Here is a 24,365-nt window from a genome sequence, read left to right as displayed (position 1 = left end):
CTGATCTTTGCTCTCTGAAGGAAGGAAAAAAACTCCAAACTTCTATAACATAAAAACTATGCATTTTCCAATTCTTCTCTTTGCCATCTGTACAAATAACAAAAAAAAAAAAAAAAAAAGCAATAAAACTGTTCCCACTGGTAAGCAAAATAATAAGAAACATAGGGTGGGTGATAAAGCGAATATTATCTTTTGCTTCTCTAAGCGTAGACTGCTTGACACGCACGTATAGCAGCAATTTTTTGAAATGGAAATGCTTGCTGTTGACAGTGTAAATATAATTCCATGTGAAGGGTTTGAATGATATAACCCAAATCATCCTGCTCTCACTACTTCCAGCAGGATACTGTTCAGCAATCTAATAGATCTCACCATTAGAATATTATTTTTTTTCTTGAACTTATCTTAATGCTTCTTATCTGAATTCCACCCCAGTACTATGTAGAAATCCCTATGGACTTCCTGAGATAATTCCTCTTCTTAGTAATTTACATCCCTCAAATTACTCGCAAAGGTTCTCCTTTCCCAAACCTACCTTGTGTTACCTTCATTTGTTGCTTGAGGTAGGACCTTTTGCTTCTTCCCCATCTGGCTTGTCCATTCAGGCACAGATTCAGCTGTCAGGACGGTGCAGTGGAGGCAAGGTCTGAAGGGGACTGGTGTTTGCAAAGTACGGGCAAAGCAGAAGATCAGCATTTAACAGATTTCTATTTAGTCCATGAGAAGGGCTCCGCGTAGTTTCCTCTAGAACCAGCAATGCTTTGCATTCTGGACATATACGGAATTCCCAACTGTTCATTTTATGGGCTTTAAAAAGAAATAATAATAATAAAAGAATTTCTCTTGTCTTACAGGCCCTTTACCTGTGCTTTTTGATTAGCTCCTTATACAACTCTTCTCAAAGTGTTTAGTCCCAACTGTCTAATGAAAGGCTATGGGAACTACTAGAACATCAAGGTTCACATGCTGACAACTTTAATGATAAATTAATTTCTCAGAAATGCTTTAATGACCTCTTGGCAAATTTCAAGTAAAGAAAGACCAAAGGAGTAATACTTTTGCAGTTCCTTGATGTCCTCAGAAGAAAAACATAGTAGTTGCAATAAATAAATAAGCAGATAAAGTTATTCAAAATGAGAAAAAGTCATTTCAGATTCTGACCCTGCATGTTCTAGTAATAAGGTCTATCAGCAGAGGAGTTACCAAATCTAAAGCCTTTAAGATTAAGGAAAGACTTAAAGAGCTGAGATCAAAAAACCTGGAGCTTTGGTTCCTGAAGACCGAATGATTTTTTAGATGGACAGAATACTTACTTGAACACTTTGAAATGCTATGAGATGAGATAATGCTGTAAGACCACAAGAGCTCTGAGGCCTCAGACATCATTGCCTTTGCTTTTTTGGGTTGTTTGCCTGGATTAATTTAGAGTATGCTGCACTTTAAAAAAAATAATCTTAAAATCTCCCCAAGAAATACCTTTAAGTTAGGAAGAATGAAGTCTATGGTGCCCAAAATATGGTGAAAAAAAAATATTTGAAGCTCTTCAGAAAGGCAATATGGAAAAACTCTGTGAAGCAGTGAAACTTAGGGTAGACTCAGCCTCACTAGGTTGAAAGAGATTTTCCAAAATTTAGATACCGGTCATGATAATATTGTGTTTCATTGATTTGATTCTCTCCTGCCTCACATCTAATTTATAGCTGTGCAGCTGATATGATTTAGAAGCAAATATCTTGTGGAAACTGTAAATGACACCATGTGATGCCAAGGTATGGGCTATTGCAATTTATGAGCCAGAACATTGAACCAAAGAGGGACTGCAATCAGAATTAAGGAATATGTTCACAAGGAGGGTGTTTTTAAGGCAAGAGGATATTATCCCAGGCCAATATCCTTGTACAATGCAGATAAGTTACACGAGGAACCTGCTGTTACAGCCTGGTGGTTCTTCCTAAGCACAGGATTCTCTAAAGCAGTCCAAACTTACATATTTTGAATCTAGGAGGAAAACTGAAAATCCAGATGGAAGGAATTAAATTATGTTTCTGTCCTTATATCAACATATATAATTGTACTAAACATATGTTAATTAGTGACCATGAAATAAAGGTGTTCAAGATTTTGAGGGGAATGAGGAGGGCTTGTATGTAGCCCTCAGGACATCAGACTTTGGCTTTTCGGGAAACTGGTAGGCAAGATCCTGTGAGAGGCATTTCTAAAGAAAAAAACAACTCATGACAGCTGTAGGTCTCTAGGGACAGAAAGCACAAAAATACTCTTTCCTGGTACTCAGGAAAATGAGAGGTACCAGGAAACTGGCTTGGCATGCCAGTGCTGAGTTCCAGTGCAAAAAAAGGGATGTATACAGGAAGGACAGGCTGCAAAGGAACAATATAGAAAATACATAGAAACTGGAACAGTGCCAGGAAAGCCAATGTGCACTAGAGTTTGAACTGGCAAGTGACATCAAGGGTAACAAGGAAAGCTTCTACCACTGCATTAGAAGTAAAAGAAAAAGAGAAGAACATGGGCCCCCTTCTGAATGCAGCAGGTGATTTAGTGACAGCAAATGCAGCCAGGCAGAATTGCTCCGTATTTTCTTTGTGACCTGCAGCAAAAAGGTCTCCCCAAGCATATATGTGCAGAGATGTTTTTCAAGGAGAGAAACTATGATCTAGTATAGTAGAAGACAATCGAGTCAAAGATCTCTTAAAAAATCTTGACGCACGGAAGTCCATGGGTCAAGATGGATGTGTACAGGGTAGCTCAGAAAGGTATCTGGTATCGCAGAAAGGGCACTCTTTGAAAGTTGTGAAGATTGGGAGTTAAGGCTGGAGAAAAGCCAGTGTTGCACCCATCTTGAATAAGAACAAGAGTAAATGCACCAGGAAACAAGAGGCTGGTCAGCTTCACTTTGATCCCTGAAAAAATTATGGAGTGCATTCTCTTGGAAGCTATTACTGGGCATGTGAAGGACAAGATGATGACTGGGACTAGCCAGCATGGATTAATCAAGGGATAACCATGCCTGACCAACCTTATTCCCTTCTACAATGAAATGAAAAGCTCTGTGGATAAGCGCAGAACAGTGGTTATCTACTTTGACCTAAACAAGAGTTTTGACATGATCTCCTGCAGCATCTATGAATTCAAGTTCAGACATTTCAGTCTCAATGAGTGGATTAGTACAAGGGTGAAAACCTGCCTGAATTGTTGGAATCAAAGGGAACTAATTAATGGTTTGTACTCTGCCTGGAGGCCTGTTATGAGTGAAATAACACTGTGCAACTGGCAATATTTGCTAGAAAAGCAGAAGATGTCTCAGCCAGGAGACAGTGTTGGAATTCATGATCAAGATGTACCCCTGTGTCAGCACGTTGCCTGGCTGTCTAGATGCTTGCTCATATTTGAGATAACAAATCCGCTTCCTTTAACAAAGAAATAACAAATGAAGGTGGGAGACTTGCTGCAACGTTGAGTTCTTTGCCACATGCAGAGAGAGAAGTAAAGGCATCTTAAATATGCAGGTCTACCTAGTGACTCTGGCAGGAGACTTCAAGCCTGTCCCTGTGAGGATTCCTTAGGGAGCATATTAGAATGAGGATGGTGAGGGAGACCTGTCAGGAATAGGAATAAGTTATGAGGTGATGTGGGGACACAAGGTAGTGCTCCAAGACAGAGCCATCCTGGAGGAGGCTCTGAGGCATAGGAAGTCCCTCAGACCATGGCAGAGTTTCCTCATATCTGATGGTTCCTAGAGTTTAAAAGGAAAAGACAACAAACAGTGCAACATCACCCTAGTTTTTCCTTTTGGTGATGTACTAAGGCTCACTTTAGGATGAATGTTTTAAATATGTATCAATTTCCTCTCAGAAATCTAAATATTCTCTCTCCCACCACTCAACTCCACTATAATGACCTCTGGTATATAGGCTTTCATTACAGCATTATCATCTTTCCTTGCTCAATAGAGCATAATTTGCAGTTCGTTGTAATAGGTCCCGTTTCAGATGATGTATAGCCCACAGCATTCATCTAAACCTGTCACTACTTACAGGAAAGATATTTCTGAATACACTGTTCCTACTGCCCAAGGCACAGAAGTCATGGCTGTAAGTCATGTTCTCAGTCCTTAACATGTCTTCAAATGTAAAAAAAAAAAAAAAAAACAAACACCAAAAAAAACCCCAAACAACAAAACAAAACTAAACGAACCACAGCTAAGTTTTGATCTCAGTCAAGTCCATGGCAACATTTCTGCTCTAAATAATGATGGCAAGATTTTCCCTTCAGATCTGGAAATAAAAGATCCCGCGGATGTCAGTGTTTCAAAGGATTTAAACTACTGGGGGTGCTGCTAGCAGCTTAGCTGTGGCACCTTGGACCAGTGCCTGGCGTTGGCCTCCACACTGCCACGATGGCATGGCAGAGCTGCCAAACTCCCTAGGTTACCCCTGGCTTAGCTGTGTTTGCACCACATGCCAGTTATTTACACTGTCTCTGAAGTTACTGTACCCATAAAGGAATATAAATATTGCATATTTAATAACAAGAATGCTTTTTCAAAAGTGTATTAATGACAGTCTGTAAAGAAAATAAACAGAACTAAGAAAATAGACAGAAAAGAGGCAGATGAAGAATGAGTAAGAAGCTGTTTCCCTTGCTACAAGAGTCTTACTTCTGCCTTGTGCTATGGCACGGCAAGTTGAGAACCTGTAATTGTGCTCGCTGACAGGCTGTCTCGAGAAACAAGCATTTGATTGTGATCATCCTTGACAAAGATATAGGGCACAAGCACCCATGGACACCTAATTTATGGATTTTTATCTTGTTTTATAAACTGTCTGTAGGGTTAAATTGCTGAATAGGAAATGCAAAGTGAGCTGGAGACAAGGTATTTGAAAAGCAGAACTCAAGGAAGACTAATAATAACGATAGACTGAGAAGATCAGAGCACTAAAAGACTACTTCAGGTAAATAAACAAGGAAGCCTCTGACCTCTCTGAAATCCAGCAAGCTGATTATCAGTCTAAGAAATAATGTTGCTTTATCAGCTCATTTTTAAATGGTCCCAAAGTACCAAATACAATGAATTTTTAGATGTATTTATAATGAAGGACCCTTCAGTTAATCTATGCTTTTATTGTTGTGCACTGATTGCTGCTGTTTTCTCAAAGGTGGCTTCTCCTTTTCCCTTTACCTTTCTTCAGAAAAAGGCAGTTAGCTGAGAGTAAAAAAAAGAAAGGGTATTTTCTACTTGTTTCTTTTTAACCTAAACACCACCATGGTAGTGTTTGATTCCAGATTCCAGGCTGGGGTCAACATGTTAAACCATCAGTATTTATAGAAATATTATATTTTTCACTGCTGAGCCATGGGATGAAATGTAGTGTCACTGAGTTTGGCTTCAGGACAGTGAGGAATTTCCATTTCTCGCAGTAGGCTGCTGGGTGACTTGCAGCAAATCACTTTTATCTCACTGTTTTACAACTTTCCCATCTCATATGGAAGACAAAGACTTTCACTGATGCAGGTATTACTGTATAAAGGGGATGTGTATACATATGCAATCTCTTTCCAATCACAAAGCAGAAGTAGCTCCTTGTGACTTTTATGTCTAACTGAAATTGATGCACAGCAGTTATATTTTGAGTGAATTGAACGGAATGCCTATGAAAATGTGACCCTATAAAATCAACAGGGTAAGGTTCTCATTTGACAGCGCCCATATGGAGCACGACAGTGAAATCAGTGAGGCACAGAGCAGTTATGACCTCACACCAAGATTCAACCCTAAATCAAATTCTGAATTATGACCTGAGAATTATGCACAGAAAGCTATCCTTCAAATTAGGTCTAACAAAGCCATAACACCAAGCTGTGTGGAGAGAGCTTAGGAACATGTAAAAGAATTTTGTATAAATTCATATTTATATTTGTATGCTATTATTATAAACACAAATCATTCAGATATCTTTGCTCTCATCAGCCAGGTAACCAGCACTGTGCCTAGTTAGCAAGTGCTCAAACCAAACTGCAAAACAGGAAAAAATGCAAGCTCAGTGGGGAAAATATCCTTTTTTTTTCAGAGCTGAATTCTTAATAAAGTGAGATTAATTGGGCTGTATTTAGATGCAGGGATGTACGGGGGTGGCTTCAGCTATGGGACTCAGGCAGACATGCTCTGATAGCTTTAGCTGCAAGATGTGAAATGTTCTGTACGGCTCCTACTCATTTATTTTGCCAAGGGCTATCATTGCCATGGCAGATCAACAGTTTTGGGCATGTGTCCAGCCATCCCCTGCCACTGCCAGGCCCAGGGAGGGCAGAGCATGCCAAGATGCAGCGTTTCCCCTTGGCAGCTCAGACACAAACACGTATTCTGCTCTACAGTAGTAATTTCTGTGAAAGGAGTACCAGCTGCAACTTTTATTAGCACCACCTTAGGTTCCCCCAAGTATGTGCTCTAGACTTTGCCAGGGAGCTTGCCTGGCCATAGACCAGATGATAATTATATCAACGGTGGCAAGAATTTTATTAATTAGAGAAAAAAGGTATTTTAAAATACATTTGAAGGAAGAGCTAATAATGGAAGAAAGAGATAGTTGTCTACTTATTTAGTTCTCACTTTTCATAAAACCACTTTCTCTGGTTCTCCCAAAAAAAATTTGTTGAGCATATGTGCAATGTTCCTTTCCATACTGGTGCATCTTTATTCAGTTCATGAAAAGAAAGACAATTTTTTACAGTGTCCCAATTTCAGATAAAGACTACTCCAAACAAATTCAGTGAAATTGCCAAATCAAATTATATTTCATTTATTATAAATTTAAACGTGTTTTGGATATTTGGAAAGAGTTGTATGGGGAATTTTTTAGGCAGTATTATGTGGCGGGTGTTTTTTGGGGGGCAGGGGGATAACCAAACCAAATCAAACTTTAATTTGAATTGAGTAAATACCTAAAGAACATTTTTTTTTCCCTCCATCTCCTTGCATTATTTCCATCTAAACTAAGTATTTGGTTTCAGTTGTACTTTAAGCCCTGTTCTGGCCTTTTCAGAAATCCGTTTGAGAAAAATTCAAAGCAAATGACAACCAAAGTAAAAATATAAAATGTTTTTTCAGGTCAAACAACGCATTTTGGTTTGGGGGTTTTGGGGGGATGTTTTATTTCGTTATGTTTAACAAAATTATTAGCTGGACTTAATTTGGGAGGCTTAACCCAGCTCTAATCTGGAACCAAGAGGGCTTGGTGATATAAACGAATATTGGGCTTGTGCAGAGCTGTAGGTTACTGCAGGATGGTAGTTTAGTAACTGTCCCAGTTAATCAGCTTTCCATCTCTGGATCAGTTATGGAGATTGTTCATCACTAAAAAAACTGAGAAATCGTTAGTGGAAAATGTTTTTAAACTATTTATGTTGCCAGATGTGTCTAACCCCACTTCATTTCCCCTGGCTTCATGGTTTTAGGTTTGTTGGCTCTTGCTTGGTTTTGCCCTGACTAGATAGAACATTTGAAATATACATTTATATGGAAAGTGCTGTCCTAATGGCCAACATCCAGATGTCATTTGGAGAAAGAAATCTAAATACTGAATACCACACAGAGAATATTCTTGGTTTTCCTTTTCACTCTCTTCTCATATGTTATTACCTAGCACCTAGGATAAAATGGGATCAGCATCTTGAATATGACAAGAAACTCTTGATTTTACTACAAGTAAAATATTGAACATGGTCCATTTGAAAATCAATATTAATTAATAATTTATGTAAACGGTGAATAAAATTAAAAGCTGCAAGTGTGAAAAAAGACCTAATGCCAGAATTAAATCCAGTAGTCAGTTTAATTGCTTTGTGGCTTGTCTAAGGCTGAAAACATGCTGTACAGTGTTAACAAGTAGAAAAAATAGGTTATTTAAGTATTAAGTATATTATTTTAACATAGATGATGTTAAAAAAGCAACCTCTGCCTACTCTATAACAGATATTTCAAAGTAGTTTCTTTTTCATAGTCTACTCATGGTTGTAAATACAAGTAATATTTGTAGCTTTTATAATCTCTCTGGTACAAAAGCCCAATGTGTCATATATCTGTCCCTGAGTTAGCACCCTGTTTGTTGATAACAAGCATGATAGAATAACTTGTATGTCCTTCTTAAATATTACATGTTAGTTAAAGCAGGATTTAAACTCATTGTGGTCAGTTCAAACTTCCATTGAATCTGCTAAATATTCAAGGTAAAGGAAGACTTTCAAAATATGAAATCAATACATGTGTTTTGTGGCATCAGATGGCTGGTCCTCCTTTGATGCTGCTCTGCTCTTCTATCCCAAGTACTTCATGTTCCACACCAAAGGCAACACTTCACTTTGAACAACTGGAGTTCAAACTGTGAATAGAAAACATATTTAGATACTCTGAGTGCTTTTCCCTCCAGGTGTATTAGTCTTTATAAAAATGCTATTTTTCCTTTAACTCTAACACTACTGCTGCTGAAATAGTAGTTTTTAAATGTGGCATCATTTATTTTAAGTACATCGTAAAATTACACAAGTAATAATATGGTAGTGTAAAAGAATGAGGTAGCTGCAGTACTATGATTGATATGATAATGGAACTGTATTTATATGTTATAATTAACCAAATAAGTGGTATATTTTGATTCCTTTTAATGAATTGTCAGCAGTGCCTGCAGTTTGATTTAGATAGGCTTATATCCTTAAAGTATTCTAACTACTAATATAATTTCCACAGAGTAATACAGTGCTATATTTAAAAGTTAATTTTATATTAATTATTATTTAAGTATTAATATATTTGGGTTTAATTTAAATATTGTAATTGAATGCAAGGTTATAATGCATTATTAATGCCTATTATTTAATGTTATTTATAATATCAAACATCTTGTTGATATTTTTAAATAAGAAAATAGATGGGTAGATCATTATACAGTGTGAAATTAGGAAAATGAAAGAGATGCATCTTCTCCCTGTTATCTCTGTTTCTATTCCTTCTTTTATTGCATTTTACTTCACAAGATATTGAAGATCTAATGAATATTCAGATATATGCAAATCTTATTCCAGCATCATACATCATGCACACAGAACACATACACTTTACATATAATTACATCCTACATATATCTCTATTTTACAAGACCTTGGTGCTTTTATCTATTACAAATGAGTTTTTGTAAGAAATGCGTTCCTAACTTGACCCAAGGAATTGTCCATTTACAAAATCTAGTTAAGTTGGCTATCAAAAACAAAAGATGCAGCAACCTGTTAATTATCTTGCATTCATCTCGTCACCCATCCTACATGTGAAAAACTAGCCTCCTTTCTCCTTCATAGCTTCACTTGCAAGACAGCAGGACGTTCAGATTCTCATTCAACCTTTGGTGAAACTAATTGCTCGAAATTGTTCATTTTTTATATGTGGCACAATGTTACCTGAAGGAGCATCAACTCTTCCTGCTCTGTGACAAGGTAATACAGAGAGCTGTGCTCTTTTGCTGGTGCCTCCATTTATATGAATTCCCACAACAACCAAATCCTTTCAGGATAACCCTGAAGGCACTTGTTCCTCCTAATAATTTGTCAACTTTGTCTGCTCAGCAAACTTTTTTTTGGAGGGAGTTTTTTTATATCTTTCTTGTCAGAAATTAATCAAAATTTATTCCTACAATACACAATTTTTTTTCAAATGAAAATATAAAAGCTGTAACATTTCATTATTTTGAAAAACAGACTACTGAGTACTGAATGAAATAATTCATATATTAAAGTATTTAATATAACATAATTGCAGCACAAAAAAGCAATTTAATGATTCAGAAAAAAAAAAGATGCTATAGTGTGTACCTAGTGAAAACTGCCTTGATATTTTAAGATTAATGAAATATTGTACAAGTATCATTTTACCTCTTGCTTTCTTTTGCTAAATTAAATTATCACTCTATGTCAGTATTACTCACTATTACAATATATCCTAGGTTATGTAAAATAATACAAACATATGGATGGAGAACAAATACTGGATTCAAATTCATTTTTCATTTGAAACTGCAGTCTCAGAATTATGGGAAAATATCACTGTAGAATTTTACCCTTCACGTTACAGCCTGGGTGACAAAGACTGTGGTTAGCAGGGACATCCCATTCTTTCCATCTTGATTTCTTACTCATTAATTTGGTACCCCCCCTTCCCTGTGACATCACCTACCTATTTCTGTATCATGCAAATTAGCTCCTTGAATCTTTGCTGCAAACCCCCAACTGCTTTTGGCATATCATGGCTGTACAACAAATGGGTGGTGAAATTTTATTTACATGTGACTGATGTCTTTCTGAGAGAGGATGAAGTGCTCTCTGGAAATGCCTCTCTATATATCAGCTATAGGGAAAGCAGGCGAGAAGCTTTCACTAAATGCCTGATTTTCAGATGTCTAAAATTGCATTGTGAAACCACCTTTGGAATACAAGTTGTAAAATATAGGGAGTAGCCAAACCTAATCTGAAGTCCTGGGTAGTTTTTCCTTTACCCTCATCCCTTGTTATTTCCATTGTCCGGGTCCATTTCTCTTCCTCCTCTATATTTGTGTCTGTCTGCCTCATGCTTTGGCTGCAGCAAAGCTCAGTTCTGTCGTTTAATCACCTGTCATCTATGCAGTAACATTACACTGCTTTACGAAGAGACCTTTCTTCACACTTGACCAACAAGACTTATTATTCCTTTTCTTCTAATTATCTTTTGCCTTTTCTGATAGTGTTTTTTCTAATAAAACTTTCCTTTTATTTTTCCATTATTCACACAATGTTCCATTTTCTAATCTTTTCAATGTCTCCAGTTTTGCTGACATAACCTAGTTCAGCTCTGTTGTGATGACCATGCAGATTTGTATGCCACAAAAAATAAGCAATAAAACCCAAATGTTAGTTTGGTTTGAATTTTCCCAAACTTCTGTGTTTCCCTTCTTCACCCCATTCCAGTGCTTTTGGGCCATGATTCATCAGCTGAACATGTCTTGAAGTGTTTTGCTGCATAAGAACAAACTGAACCAGAAATAAAAATGCTTTGCTGAACCCGGGTCTGAGAGATGATGGTACTCTTGAGGACAGAAGCCTTTCCTCATAAAAACATGCAGCACCTATTTCAAGAAAGGGTTTATTATAAATATATATATATATATATAAATATATATATATATATAAAATAGGAAAATTTAAGTTGGAAGGGACCTCAGGGGGTCATTGGGTTCAACAACCAGTGTAAAGTAGTGCCAAATCCAAAATTTGGCTTCTTGAGACCCTGCTCCACCTGAATTATGAAAAATCTCAACAAATAAAGATTCTACAGCCTTTCAGAGCAGCTTGTTCCAATGCTCAACCATCACTTACTCAGTAAGAAAATAGTTTTTTTCTTTCTGCCCAACTAGAATTTCCTTTGTAGCAATTTTCCTGGAATCCTTTTGCTATGAGTCTCTGCAAAAGTCTGTCTCCAGCTTTTTTATAATCCTGCCCAAGCCACAGCCAGTAACAGTTAAATCACCAGTCAGACTTCGCTTCCCCGGGCTGAACAAACCCATCGGTCTCAGCCTCTCCTTGAATTCATGCTCCAGTCCCTTTGGTGGCCCTTCTCTGGTCTCTATCCAGTTTGCTGATGTCTTTGTTGTGCTAGAGACCCAGAAGTGGACATAAAGAACCTGAAACTATTACACGAGTCAGCCACCAGGTAAAAAATCAGTAGCTGCAAAACACTGCATCTGGCTATATAAAGCATAATGCTGGTAAAGTTCTGCAAAGACAAAGAACAACAAGAGAGAAATGCCCTCCATCCCCACAGTGTACAGCAAAGCAACAGAAGGGCACCAGGGAAATTCAAATTATGAAACATTCTTGATGAAATATTAATAAAACCATACTATGGTCTTAATTGCTATAATTTAACACCCTGTATGGTATAAATATTTTAGAAACATGGTAAAATGGAACATTAAGAAGGGGTCAAGGGATAATAATATACATTAATCTTGATTGGCGGAGATGTATACCTCATACTTAATTTATGGTTATACTACTGTATTAATTTTTGAAGAATAGTGGGTGGAATAAGCTGTATGTATGTATTCTATATTGAGACATATGTGCTATGTGTTTATGCATAGATTATTGTAGGTATTTATAAAGTAAAGGGTTCAGGCATATGAGATATATATATATAAAGGAATTTTAGAATAATTTCACAACAGCATCCTCTTCTTGAGAAATCAGTCATGGATCCAGCAGTCTACAAAAGCAAGGGGGTCAGGAAATATGCAAACCACTTTCTCACAAAGTTCTTTCCTGAGGAAGTCATTATCTGTACTGCCCTTGTAATAGCCACCTTTCTTTTTCTGTACCAAATATTTCATCTAAGTCTTCTTTCCATGTATTTGCATCAAGGGGAAGCTCTGGAAACAAGCCTGTGCTATGGCCATGCTGTCAGGGAGGGGAAGGTGCTGCAAGGATGACTTCATGCAGAGCCTTGGGTGTACTTACAGCCTGTCTTGGTAGGAGAACGTCTGCCTGCCCAATGGAGCAATCAGATAGAAGTCAGAAAACATTTCACCATGCTTTTAACGCTCCTGTAGATTTTCACCCCATAAGGAAGCTATTGTGCTAATTTTTGCAGAAAACAGCATGCAGAAATTGCTTGAAATTGCTGGCACCCTAATAGTGACCTATGCCCATGTATGCATAAAGTGGATAGGCATTTCATTTACATTTATCGTAAATTGTATGCAGTAATGATTTCTATGTGTTAAATTGCATAATCTACAAGTCTGACAGTCTTATAAAGGCTGTGCTGATGTCCTCTTTTGAATGCATCAGTGCCAATGAATGAGGTTATATATCGTACCCTTGACAGAGGTTACCGCTGTCTTGTACCTGCTGAGGGAACTGCTCCTGTGATCACTCTGAACCACGTCAGTCAAAATTTACCAAGTAAGCTCAAATGGTTTAAATAGCAGATTTTTTGCTAATGATGCACATTTTGCCAAAAAAAAAAAAAAGGATAAGGGACTACTCAAAAGAGTGTGTAGCTGGCATTTTGATAGACAGTAAACTCTTCTACCAGCAGCGCTAGCTCCTGATATGCAGAATTAGTCCACAGACTCAGACTCTGTCAATTCACCCATCTTCTTTAGATCTAATATTTCTCCAGTTGCTTATGATTTCTTTAAAAAAACCCAGTATGACAGAAATACTTCTCATTCTGAATGTAGAATTCTCCCACAAAGTGCAGAGATCTGAGAAACAGAACGGCATTTTGCCCAATGAAATGTTTATAATCGGATTTATAATCCACTTGGATTGAAGTGGCACCACAGGGGGTGGGACAGTCCAGGTATCCTTTTTTACAGTTTGTAGGGATGTCCTAAAAAAATGTTTTCAAAGCATTGCTGGAGGAGAGATGGTGCTGGCAGAAACTCATGCCAGTAAGTACTGGGCTGAGCCTACTGTCCACCACAGCAGGCACGGAAAATGAAAGCCTTGCCTTTGCTTCCAGCAATTCTGGCAGCGCTGACCCGAGTGGTCTTTCCTGCCCTTTCTCTTTATTTCAAACCCTGCCAATAAGCCTCTTCTGCTCCTCTAAATGGGGAAATGGTGAAAGTGCTGCAGCTTTTTAAGGATTTGTAAGGCCTAGCTGATCACATCACTCTCTGTGCAAAAATAAGAGGAAGAATGGTGTGTGGATGGGTGCTGCTTTGGTGTTCAGCTGTCATGTTGCCTAATATAAATTCCTCGTTACTTGTACTCCTCTCCGCAGCCATTCACTGTCTCCAGCGGTTTGGTCCCTTTTGCACAGGAGCTACTTTTCAGTTGTATGTTTGCTCAGTGCCTTTCCCATGATGGTCCTGGCCACAAGAATTTGAAGGTGAGGTAGTAATAATCCTAATATTCTGGGTAACCCTAGGATCTGCAAAGCAGCCATTCTTCACACACTTAGATCTTTCCTGTTAAATCCTTCTCCTCATTCCCATCAAATGTGCAGGCCTGCACACACCCACGTGCATGAAAATTCTGTAAATGCACTTAGGACACAGTTTACACTATAGAAAAGCATTTACCTTGCTTATTTTGCACTTCACCCATCCAAGGATAAACATAATGCTTTTTACTATATGTTTAAAGCTTATACTCTTTAAAAAATATTGGTCCTATATTTCTGAATTACAAGCAGGCTTCACTGATTCTTCCACTTTTGGCTGATTTTAAAGAAATTCTTTTTCAAAGTAACCTTCAAAGTTTTCATTAAGGCAGAATTATGAAAAATTATCGTGAGAAATTATAGGCAAGTTAACATCACCCCAATTCACTCTCACCTGAAAGCTTTATTGTGACTCCTGTTACTATTGGCATCCTCAGTAATAAATATTTTCATTTTATTCTGAGGCAGTGCAAATAAATTTTGTTAGTGAATGACCTTGTGCATTAGCTGTGTTATTCATGATTTAGTGAGCCAGTCAGCTGAAATATTGCTAATGTTTTCCCAACTCAGTCTTGTTACATTTGTGCCATGAGGATGACATTAAGTGTAGTTGTAGATGAATAACAAATAACATGGCTTGAAGTTGTGTTTTGGATCATTAAAGAAATGAACCTACAGGGTACTGTTTTATTAATGAGGAAATGACTGAAAAAAAATGACAGTTCTTGAATGTCTATTTATTAAAAATAACAGTTTGGCATGCTGAGAATTACTGGTAGTTCCCCTTACATTTTTCATATACCAGTGGAAGCACACTGCAGGGTCCATCCCAAATTTTTGGACAGATTTTAAATAAAAGTAAGAATAGTTCATACATTGCAGGCAGTCTTTATGAGAAGACTCGAAGTGGTGTAAGCAGGAGAATGCTTAAAAGTTACAGCATTAAAAAAATGAGGATTAATAATTAGAGGCAAATGTGTGTATTTTTAAATTTTATATATTATATATGACAGAAGGTCAGTGTAGTATCCAGGGAGACTCTCAGATGGAGTGGATCATTTTTTTTATAACTGCAATAACTGTTTTTTTCACCTGCACCCTTTGGTTTATGTTAAAAAATAATAGAAGCTATAGAAAAAGTAGCTGGTAGTCTTCTGAGAGACAGTTTAGTCCTTTCCTTTGCCCCAATAGCACATCATCTCTTCTAAAGAAACCACGAAAGGTCAGTTAAATTCTAGGTAACTGGGGTTCCCGAATTTCTACAAAGCTACAACCATAAGTAGCAACTTCTGGATCACTTCAGTGGTTCTTTCTACTTATAAACCACCCCCTTAATATTGCTAGGAAAGCAAGAATGGGAGAAAAAATTGTATTTTAGATACTACTAGTTCTGGACACCAGGGAGGTAAATATTTTTGTTCCTGTTAGATGGAGATAGCCATAGAAGCTTATAATTTTTCTACTTTTTCTAAAGTATTAAAAGGACAAGGAACAGATCTTACATAAAAGTTTGTGTTTTTAAAGAGGATGGACAGTTCTTATTTAATAATAAAACACAAAAAGGAGATGCAGTGGATATCCTGAGGGATCAAAATGGAGTATATGGAAGGAGAGATATTCAAATAGAAGGAAACAGCAGATAAAAAACCTAGAATACATGGCTACCCTTGAAAAGCTGAGCAACTGCTATTATCTGTTTGATTTTTGGTAGTACTTTCATCACAAGAAAATTAAAGCAATCTGTTGGATTCTTGACTATAAATAAAAAAAAAGGCAGCAAAACTCTTGTTGAATAATGTTCCAAAGCCCTGTCTATTTAAAAGGAAAGAAAAGAAGTTGTGGCCTTAAGCTCATTTTATGGAGTGTTAGTTTCCACAATGTTGTGAAGGTGAGGAAGCAGACTTCCCTGCACCGGAAAGGCTGAGAGAACTCTGGGTTTCCAGCCCATCCCCTGGGACCATTAATCTTGCCTTCTCATTTGTAAATGTTAAGACTGAATAGATGATGGTGAACTTTAATGTTAAGCTAACTGGGACTTTTAAAAATGAAATTTACAATTAAAAGTTGATCTAGACAGTAGTGATCAGCCCAGAAAGAAGCTCACTGAGAAAAATTGCCTGCACTTGCACCGTTAGTCATGCCACTTTGGTCTACTTGAATGTATTCTGCTCTAGCTTCAGCTCAGTGTACTGCAGGTTGTTTTATCTGGATTTTTTTGTACAGAGCTGAAGCTTGTCAAAGAATATTTATGTGAACAAATTTTTATGTGAAAGGTGGAATGACACTTTTTTTCATTTTCTGCTAACACTGGCTGAATTGGTATACCTTTAGCTATAAATAATGGATAAGTGTTTTAAGTATGCAAGCAAATCGTTACACATACATGCGCTGCACTCCATCAGGTAACGTGCAGCATTGAATTGTCACTGGTAAAATCATCAATAGTATTAAAAATTGTCACTGTTAATAATTCATTAAAATAGATTCTGTATTTGTAAAAGATACATAGCCAAAGCATGGTTATTTTTGTTGGTGGTACTCAAACCTCTTCTATTGATGAGCATCAACTTCCTTATATTATTGAGGAGAATATTTTTGATAATGGGTTTCTGAAGCTCTGCAAGAAAGTATGTAGAATAGATAAAGGGTTTTTTCATTTCTACAGTTCTAATTCATATAAACTTGATTTGGTCATACTTTGGGAGCGGAACCATCACATTGACACCACACCTTGAAAATTCCTCTCTGTAGCCATAGGATTGACTATAGGACTGGTTTACTGCTGAAGTATTTTGGAGCTTGTAAGCTTGTATACAGATGTTTCTTACAAGGGTATGCCTGTAGGGAAAAAAAAAAAAAAAAAAAATTGGATTGATTGACCCAACAGGCCTTTCCAGGCCTATATTTATATATGATGAATAAATGAAACCTGTCTCAGGATGGAATAAGTCAATCTCTAGCAATATCTATTTACTTCTCTTGACTAGTGAGGGAACCCTGACTGATTTCTTAGTTGAGACAGCAAAGTTAGAAGAGATGGATCCCACCATTAAGAAAAAATCTCCAGAGAAATACAAAAATGTTATTGCATATATCCCAAACCCCTTTACTACAATTTAAATACCACACTTTAGAATAGCAGTGTGCTTATTTTAAAGGACAGTTAAGGGAGAAGGTACAATTGAGCAGCTATTTATTAAATAACTGAAAATAAATCAATGCAAGCAGTCAGGCAGAAAGAATGTGTTTAAAATACCTAATCTATGCAAACAGACAGCTACATGAGGTCCGGACTGATCAGGTCTTTGCTGCTCTATCCTTGAATATTATCTGACCAATGGACATGAGGGACATGGGAGGTGGATAGTTTAAAGAGGGGAAAGTGATGGTTTTTTTAGTGAATGGGTTTAAAAAAATGGACAGTTCTTGCCAGCTACCCAACTAAGGGGCAATTTTTCTCTTACCGCAGCATGTGGTGCTGTTACTTGCCTGACAAATGGATTTTGTGTGTATTTTTGACCAAAATTAAAGGCAAATAGAGATGGAAAATTCCTTGATGGTGTGCATGGAGATTTGGCTGTCTTACACCAAAAACTCTGAGAATGCAAAGGTGCACTCGGAGTGGTGAGCATGGCCTGGATTTCCATCTGCTGGTTTTCTTGGCTAGAGCAGGTTGTAAAGGATGTGTGCCCTCAAAATCGGTGGAGATGCAAACAATATTTTAAATTACTCCAGGCAGCAAGGTGCTCCATCTGAACAGATTGAATGTTGAAATGTTGATATCAGAAATTAAATTAATGCACATGAGACTGAAACAATATCTAATTAAAATAATTTGAAAAACGACTTGAAAATTGAATATGACATAATATTTATCAGGTTGTCTCAGAACAGGCAAAGCTCTGTGGCTTTGCCTGTTCTGCAACCATTTTCATTCCAGGCCTGGATGCCAGTTAACTAGAAATTACACATGAAGCAACTATCTCATGCTATCACCCAAGAAAGACTGGAAGACAAAATACCTTTTGACCGCAGCCTGTGTACTTCACTAACTGAACTGTAAAATTTAGTAAAGGAACCCTTCTCCTTGTATCTGGCCACTTGAGTTAGTCATTTTTGTTTCAAGCTGGAGCATTTTGAATGCTCATGTTGTGATTTTGACTTTACTTGCAGCCTTATGCTACTCCTGCCCAGGGAGATTCACAGGCTGTAGACCCTGGAAGAAGTGCCCAGGGCTGGGCACAGCATCACACACCACCCTGTAGATACATGCCAAAGACAGGGAGAGTTTATCTCATATTTCAGAAAGTCTATTCTTCTGCACATGGTTATACCGAAGCATCTAATTCAAAGTTAATTAAAGTACTTTTAATTACTTTTCAACAAAGGAAAGTGAGCGAGGTGGGAAAAACCTATGGAACATTGGGTGGCTCTGTAGGGAAAAGACTCAGAGAACGTGGAACCGACTGTGTGGTTTTCCTCTGTCCCATTCTTGTTTAGTGGTGTGAATGCCTCAGCAGTTTCAGGAGGTGCACTGACTATTCAAAGGCATGTTTACTCTGGGACTGTGGTGTTGTCAACAGGGAGAGAGCCCAAGTGTTATGGAAATCCATTTTCATTGAATTGCAATGGACAAAGGTTTTAGTATCTGCTACGTATATGCATGGCATGGTGTGTGGGCCTGTCAAACATAAAGGCAGTCTTTCTGGTCCACCCTGTAAAGAAACTTCCTATATAATCAGGGGATTCTTTGTAGGGGAGGAGAAAGCAAAGACTAACTTGAAGTAAGTAGATCTGCTTGTCTTAGATTTGGGAAACTTGTTAAAGAGTTAAAAGCTGTAATAAATGCTTACCATCTCTCTGGATTTACCCTTTCCTCAAAGAGGGTATAAGAAATGAAATTCTTCTGAATGTGACTCTGTGAAAGGAGTTTTGCAACTAGCTGATGGGAAGAAGATGGTTCTTGTAGAATTCATATGACAGCCTACAGTAAATCTGAATTAATTGCCCTCCATCACTTTATTGACTGGATATCCAGTCAATATAGTTAGTAAGTCTAGGGCATCAATTGGCTTATTCTAAAATGGGCATGTAATAGAGGTCAGGAGAATCATACGTCTGTAAGTACTTTTTTTTTTTTTTTTCTTCATTTAATTACGTACAGCACACCCTTAAAGTCAGATTCACAGCAGAAAAATAAGGTTTCCACCATCTTCCCACAAATGCTTTTTTTATTTGAGGATGATTTCTTCTCTGGAGCAGGTAAATCCTGCAGCAGCACAGGAGGCAGACCGAGGAAGCCTCCTGCACAAACCTCGCTTGCGCAAGGTTTGACACAAACTGTCTTGCTTGTGCCAGCATGCAGTCCCATGAGTAAGTTGGAGGGTGAGGTTGTGCTTGGCAACCTGCTTTATAGCAAACCTTTGTAAACCACTCACTCATTTCTCAGGGCTTCCTTCCTCCAGAAGTGCTGTAATGAGGCTGGAGGTCTCCTTGAAGCCCTGTATAACTTGCTTCACCTAATAACTGACAGGCTCTAAGGTTAAACCTGCCAACGACAAAACTAGACACTCCAAATTCCTGACTGTGCCACTGACAGATAACTTTGCTAAAGAAAATAAATGTTAGCTCTCAGAAAACACATCAGAGCTCCCTCAGGTTAGTGAAGCCTACGAACGGTAACAATCCCTACCCTTAAACACTCAGTAACACCCTCATCATGCCCTGTAATAGAGAAAAGCCATTAAGTTGTCCCCATTGTAATTTAGATCACAGAAGAGACTTCCACAGATTCTTTCAGGTTAAAATAACTGGTATACAGAGAGTAGGCAAAATTATTCCACTGTAGCTACGTGCTTAATTATATGGAATACTGCATAAATTGTCAAGTGCAAAGAATTATTCTGATAAATTAAAATACTAATTAAATAGGCTATTGCAGAATTTTGAGAACATTATAGGGCTCCGCTTCTTCAGGTAATTTGCATATCCTTCATCTAGTGAATTTAATTTAAAGGCCTCCTTTTTTGTGTGTTTGGAAGCTCTTTTTGTTTCAGTGGAAGATTAAAAAAAGGGATTTATATGTTGCTAACTGAGTTAGTCTGGAGATTTTTGCCTTTTTTTGCATAGCTGTTTTTATTATGCCTCTGTGCTGATGAGTTTGTCAGTTCTCCATTAGTATTTCAGGACTTTAAACTGTGGCCATAAAAAATCAACTTTGATGGAATGTGCAATATACCGTGTTACCCAGAATTATCATTTCCAGTTCATAAAATTTGAAACAGAAACATCATCTGCTGTATATTTGTATTGGAATAAAAGCTAGCAGGTTGTAAACTAAAATACTTTTTATAAATGTTGGCCAATTTTCAAAGGATTAGTGCCTTGTTCTTAATATCTGAATTGGTTTTCCCACCACTTTTTCCTCACCTATCTATAGGCTATCGACTCTTGTTTACTGTCTTAAATTCTCAATTACAGTTATGCACAGAAAAATTTAAATAGTTACATTCACTGTTCCCCATCTTGAGGCAGCTGCTTGATATGTAGTTGATGCTTCAGCTTCAGCACCACTGTTTTTGACAGAATTTCTTGACCTTCCTGAGCTGCTTGTGGAGTTCAAGGTTAGCTACAATGCGCTCCTGTACATGCCTGGAGTGAACATGCCGGAGACAGTCTGCTCTGTCTTTCTCTGCAGTCTGACAGTGCCCGAGCTTGACCATTTTCAGGTTATGATTTAATCAATAACATGTCGTTGTCTTCGTGGCTCCTAATTTTGGCAGGCTTTATGTTAGCACGGCTGGTAGAGCTGTCCTTTGTGTTTTAGCCAATATCAGGGTGGGAAGGGGGTGTTAAGTAAACTTTTTTTTTGTTTTTTAATATCAAAGCTTCAGTAATTAAAGTCTGCAGGAAACCTATAAAAAGGAGGTCAAATATGTGATAGTAATTATAAAATCTGGTGATTAAGCAGACCCAATATTTTCCATTAACTGTTCATGTGGTAGGAAGTTACACACTGGGATTTAAGCCTTGTTGCGTACTTATACCCATTCATTTTGCAGCCACTCTGCTGTGTAGTTTTCTTTATCTTAAGCTACCAAAGAATCATTTGTTGGACCACTTGGTTTCTTTGAAGGAGGCTATGGAGGTTTCTACATATTTTCATTCAGTAGAAATCTACCTTTAAGTTGTATGCTGGGTGTGATGTGGTCAGTGTGGTAGCATGGCACAACTTTGCAGCAAAATGGCACATCCAAAAGGGATAATGCTGTTAGACATGGCAGGTCATCAGCCATCAGTGAAGTAACATAGTCCAGAGTCCATTGGAAGGCTGAAAATCAAGCTTGCTGGCAAAGATTTACTTATGTTTTGGAAATCCATACTGCACAACATATACAACACAGTGAAAATGTAAACTCAAATTGCATGGTCCAGGCAACTCTCCTCATGTGGTCCCTGTGACTCTGAGTGGAATAAATGTTTGTAAATATGTAAAGCATGGCATAAGTGTTAAGTATGTGAGTATTGTGTAAGTTTTCTAGGCTGTCATCCAACAAAACATGCATTTCAGCTTTCTTAACTTGGGACTCCATGTTCCTATCTGCTTAATTGGTAGCATATTAAAAAGAAGCAAAAGTGAAGCTGTGCAGGGGCCTAAAATGTGGGCAGGACTTTCCTCTCCATTTGAATCACAGGCAATGTTCATCCCTTGCTGAAGGCAGTCAGAAAAGTTTCTCTGTATTACAGTTTCACTTCTCGAGTCTTTGCACTTAAAAGCACTTACCAAAATCTTTCCATATTTTGGATGTATGAGGTGAGATCGAGCCCTAATAATACACCTCATCTCTGAAATAAATGTGAGTCATTTGTGTTGCACTTTAAACAAACTGAATTCTCAGCTCACAGTAATATTGCTTCTGAGAACCGTCTGCTGCACTCTGATCTGCTATGAATATGTCTCAAATGCCAACAATTAAAGAGCATTTTTTACAAATGAAAGAAAAATATATTAATCTCTGTTGGTATTTTTATGTAAACTTACAGTGTACAATATGTTCTAGCATACTTCTTGTCCTTTCTGGTAGGAATGTTTCTTTTAGGCAACTTAAACTGAAAAGCTGAGTCTGTCCAAACTGTGTCCATAATCAAACGAAAGAGATAGGTGCCTGCAGATGCGTGTAAGATATGTGGGATGACTCATCATATTAAATGTTCATCCCTTTCCATTGACTGCGGAGAGAACCTAGATGACTCACTTGGGTTACACAGTTAATGACTAGACTGCTGAAGGGAGGAGAGTTTAACAAGGCTACAAGGCTTCATTTCTATTCACAAATAAATCAAGCCATCTGCCTGGGTTTTGGCCAAGAGTCCCACTGTCACAATTTGCATCTAGAAGGTTAAAGTCCTCCCATCCAAAACTGGATGACCTTACCTATACCCCTAGGTGGGAATAATCTCATCCTTGGACTGTCCCCAGAGCTGCGGTTGAGCATTGTTTTGTGAGAATGCTGCTAGGCAAAGGCCAAAATCTTGTGAAGACCATAGCAATGACTGAAAAATATGGGCACTGGTAAGATAGTGCTCAGCTTCATGCCCTGGGCATGTTTGGGTTTTCAAGTATAAGTGTAGTCTTAGTGATTACTACCTCTGTTTGTGTTTAGCTGATTTATGCTGGATTGCTTTTTTTTTTTTTTTTTTTTTTTTTAATGCTTTTACTGGTATAGAAGCTCATAAATAGGAAAAAAACTAAATTTCAAAAAAAGAAAACATTTTGAGTTGCATCCCAATGTTGTGAAATAAACTATTTATCTTACCTGCTAGATAAGGGTCTATTTATTGTGAAATGTCCTACACAGTGACAGTGCTGTGGTAATGGCAAGGTGCTGCCCTGCTCTTCACTGCAAGCAAAAGAGTGGGAAGTTTCCACTGAAGAGAATTTCCCAAACATATTGTATATAAGTTTGTGTGGTGCTGTGTATGCAAAGGAACTAGAATCAGTTTGGCTTTCTTTTTCACATAATAATGAACAATTAGTGGCATACCTGTCCATTTATAAAACTGACTAGCAGAGTTGCTATCAGTGAAAGATATTCCATAGGTGGCATAAGAAGGAACCCTCATGAATTTACTGATGGAGGAAAGCAGGTCAGTTACATCATAAATGCTGCAAAAACATGCATATTCCAGCTTTCCTGTAACTCTTTCAATCTCATTTTCCTTACAGCCATAAACAAAGAGAAGCTTGAAAAAACAACTGGACTGAAAATTCTGCAGACTGGTGTGGGGGAGGTAAGTGGCTTGGGGGCTTTTTACACTCTCAAAAACATTTTAATTGTTGGTTTTTTTCAAGAAATCCTGGAGCTCATGAACATTTGTGAGCTACCAGTCTGATAGTGCTAAGGGCCTTTTTATGATACAGTTGCATCTGTCAAAATACAATCTGCTGCACAAATAGAACTGTATCCCACAGAGAAAAAAATACCATCCTTATAAGAAAAGTGCAGCCGGCTTTAAGAAATGCGGGTTTTTGCTTTGTTGTATCACAGAAACAAAATCCCCAAAGATGTGCACAGCAACTGAAGTCATCGTATTATTCCCCTTGGTTTTGATGGAGTGCTATCTCGTCTAGATCAATGAAAGTTTAAATTTGGGGTAAAGAGTCTTCAGATGTTAGAGGGAATCTGACAGTGAATGACTTGCTTATTTTGGATGTAACTTGAAACATAAATAAAACATGTGTCTGTTATTATGGTGATATCACTAAGCAAAAACTCCACTAAGCAGTTCATCATTTATTAATAAAGATGATGCTATCTGCTAAGAACCTTGTATGAACTACAGTTGATTGCTAATTCTCGTGCTAATTTTGTGTACACAGTTATCTTTTTTCTCCTTTTCATTTAAGTAATTTTGATAGTGGTGAATGCTCACAGGGCTAGACAAATGCCTTTTTCTTGTGATTACATTATTCTCGGTGTTAAGAATAATGAATTACTAACTTAATATACTGAAAGAATTTACTTTTTTTCTTTTTTTACTGATTTTCATTTTCTATATTTCTAATTTTTATCAGTTCATGCCTAAGAACTTAACTTGCCAGGATTTCTGAGGTTCTTTGTGTAACTTTATTCACATTATTAAAGTGTAACTTTATTCACATTATTAAAAGACTTTGTCCTGAAGATTTACCAACACTGAGACCTGCTGAGATGCCCAGGGTCAAAGCTATAAGAACTAGAATGTGGAAACACACATAGGTGAAACCATCAGAAAATGCAAACCAGCATCTCTCCTTGACTTGAGCTGATTTAACTAGTCGAGGTTCTTAAAGGTGCATAATTCAAGAGCTGGGAAGTGTATCATGGAGCGTGGCTGT

At 37.5% G+C, this 24,365-nt stretch overlaps 1 protein-coding gene across 1 annotated transcript in view; it reads left to right on the top strand.

The window, feature by feature from the left end:
* PTPRN2 (protein tyrosine phosphatase receptor type N2) overlaps positions 1-24,365 on the top strand; it is a 663,576-nt gene that overhangs the window by 400,337 nt on the left and 238,874 nt on the right. The window contains exon 12 of the mRNA XM_055709440.1: positions 23,214-23,278. Coding sequence (XP_055565415.1) covers positions 23,214-23,278 — 65 coding nt within the window. The remainder of the gene's footprint in view (positions 1-23,213; positions 23,279-24,365) is intronic.

Source organism: Falco cherrug, chromosome 4 (genome assembly GCF_023634085.1).
Source record: "Falco cherrug isolate bFalChe1 chromosome 4, bFalChe1.pri, whole genome shotgun sequence".
Taxonomy (NCBI): domain Eukaryota; kingdom Metazoa; phylum Chordata; class Aves; order Falconiformes; family Falconidae; genus Falco; species Falco cherrug.
This window is presented reverse-complemented; position numbering and strand designations above follow the sequence as displayed.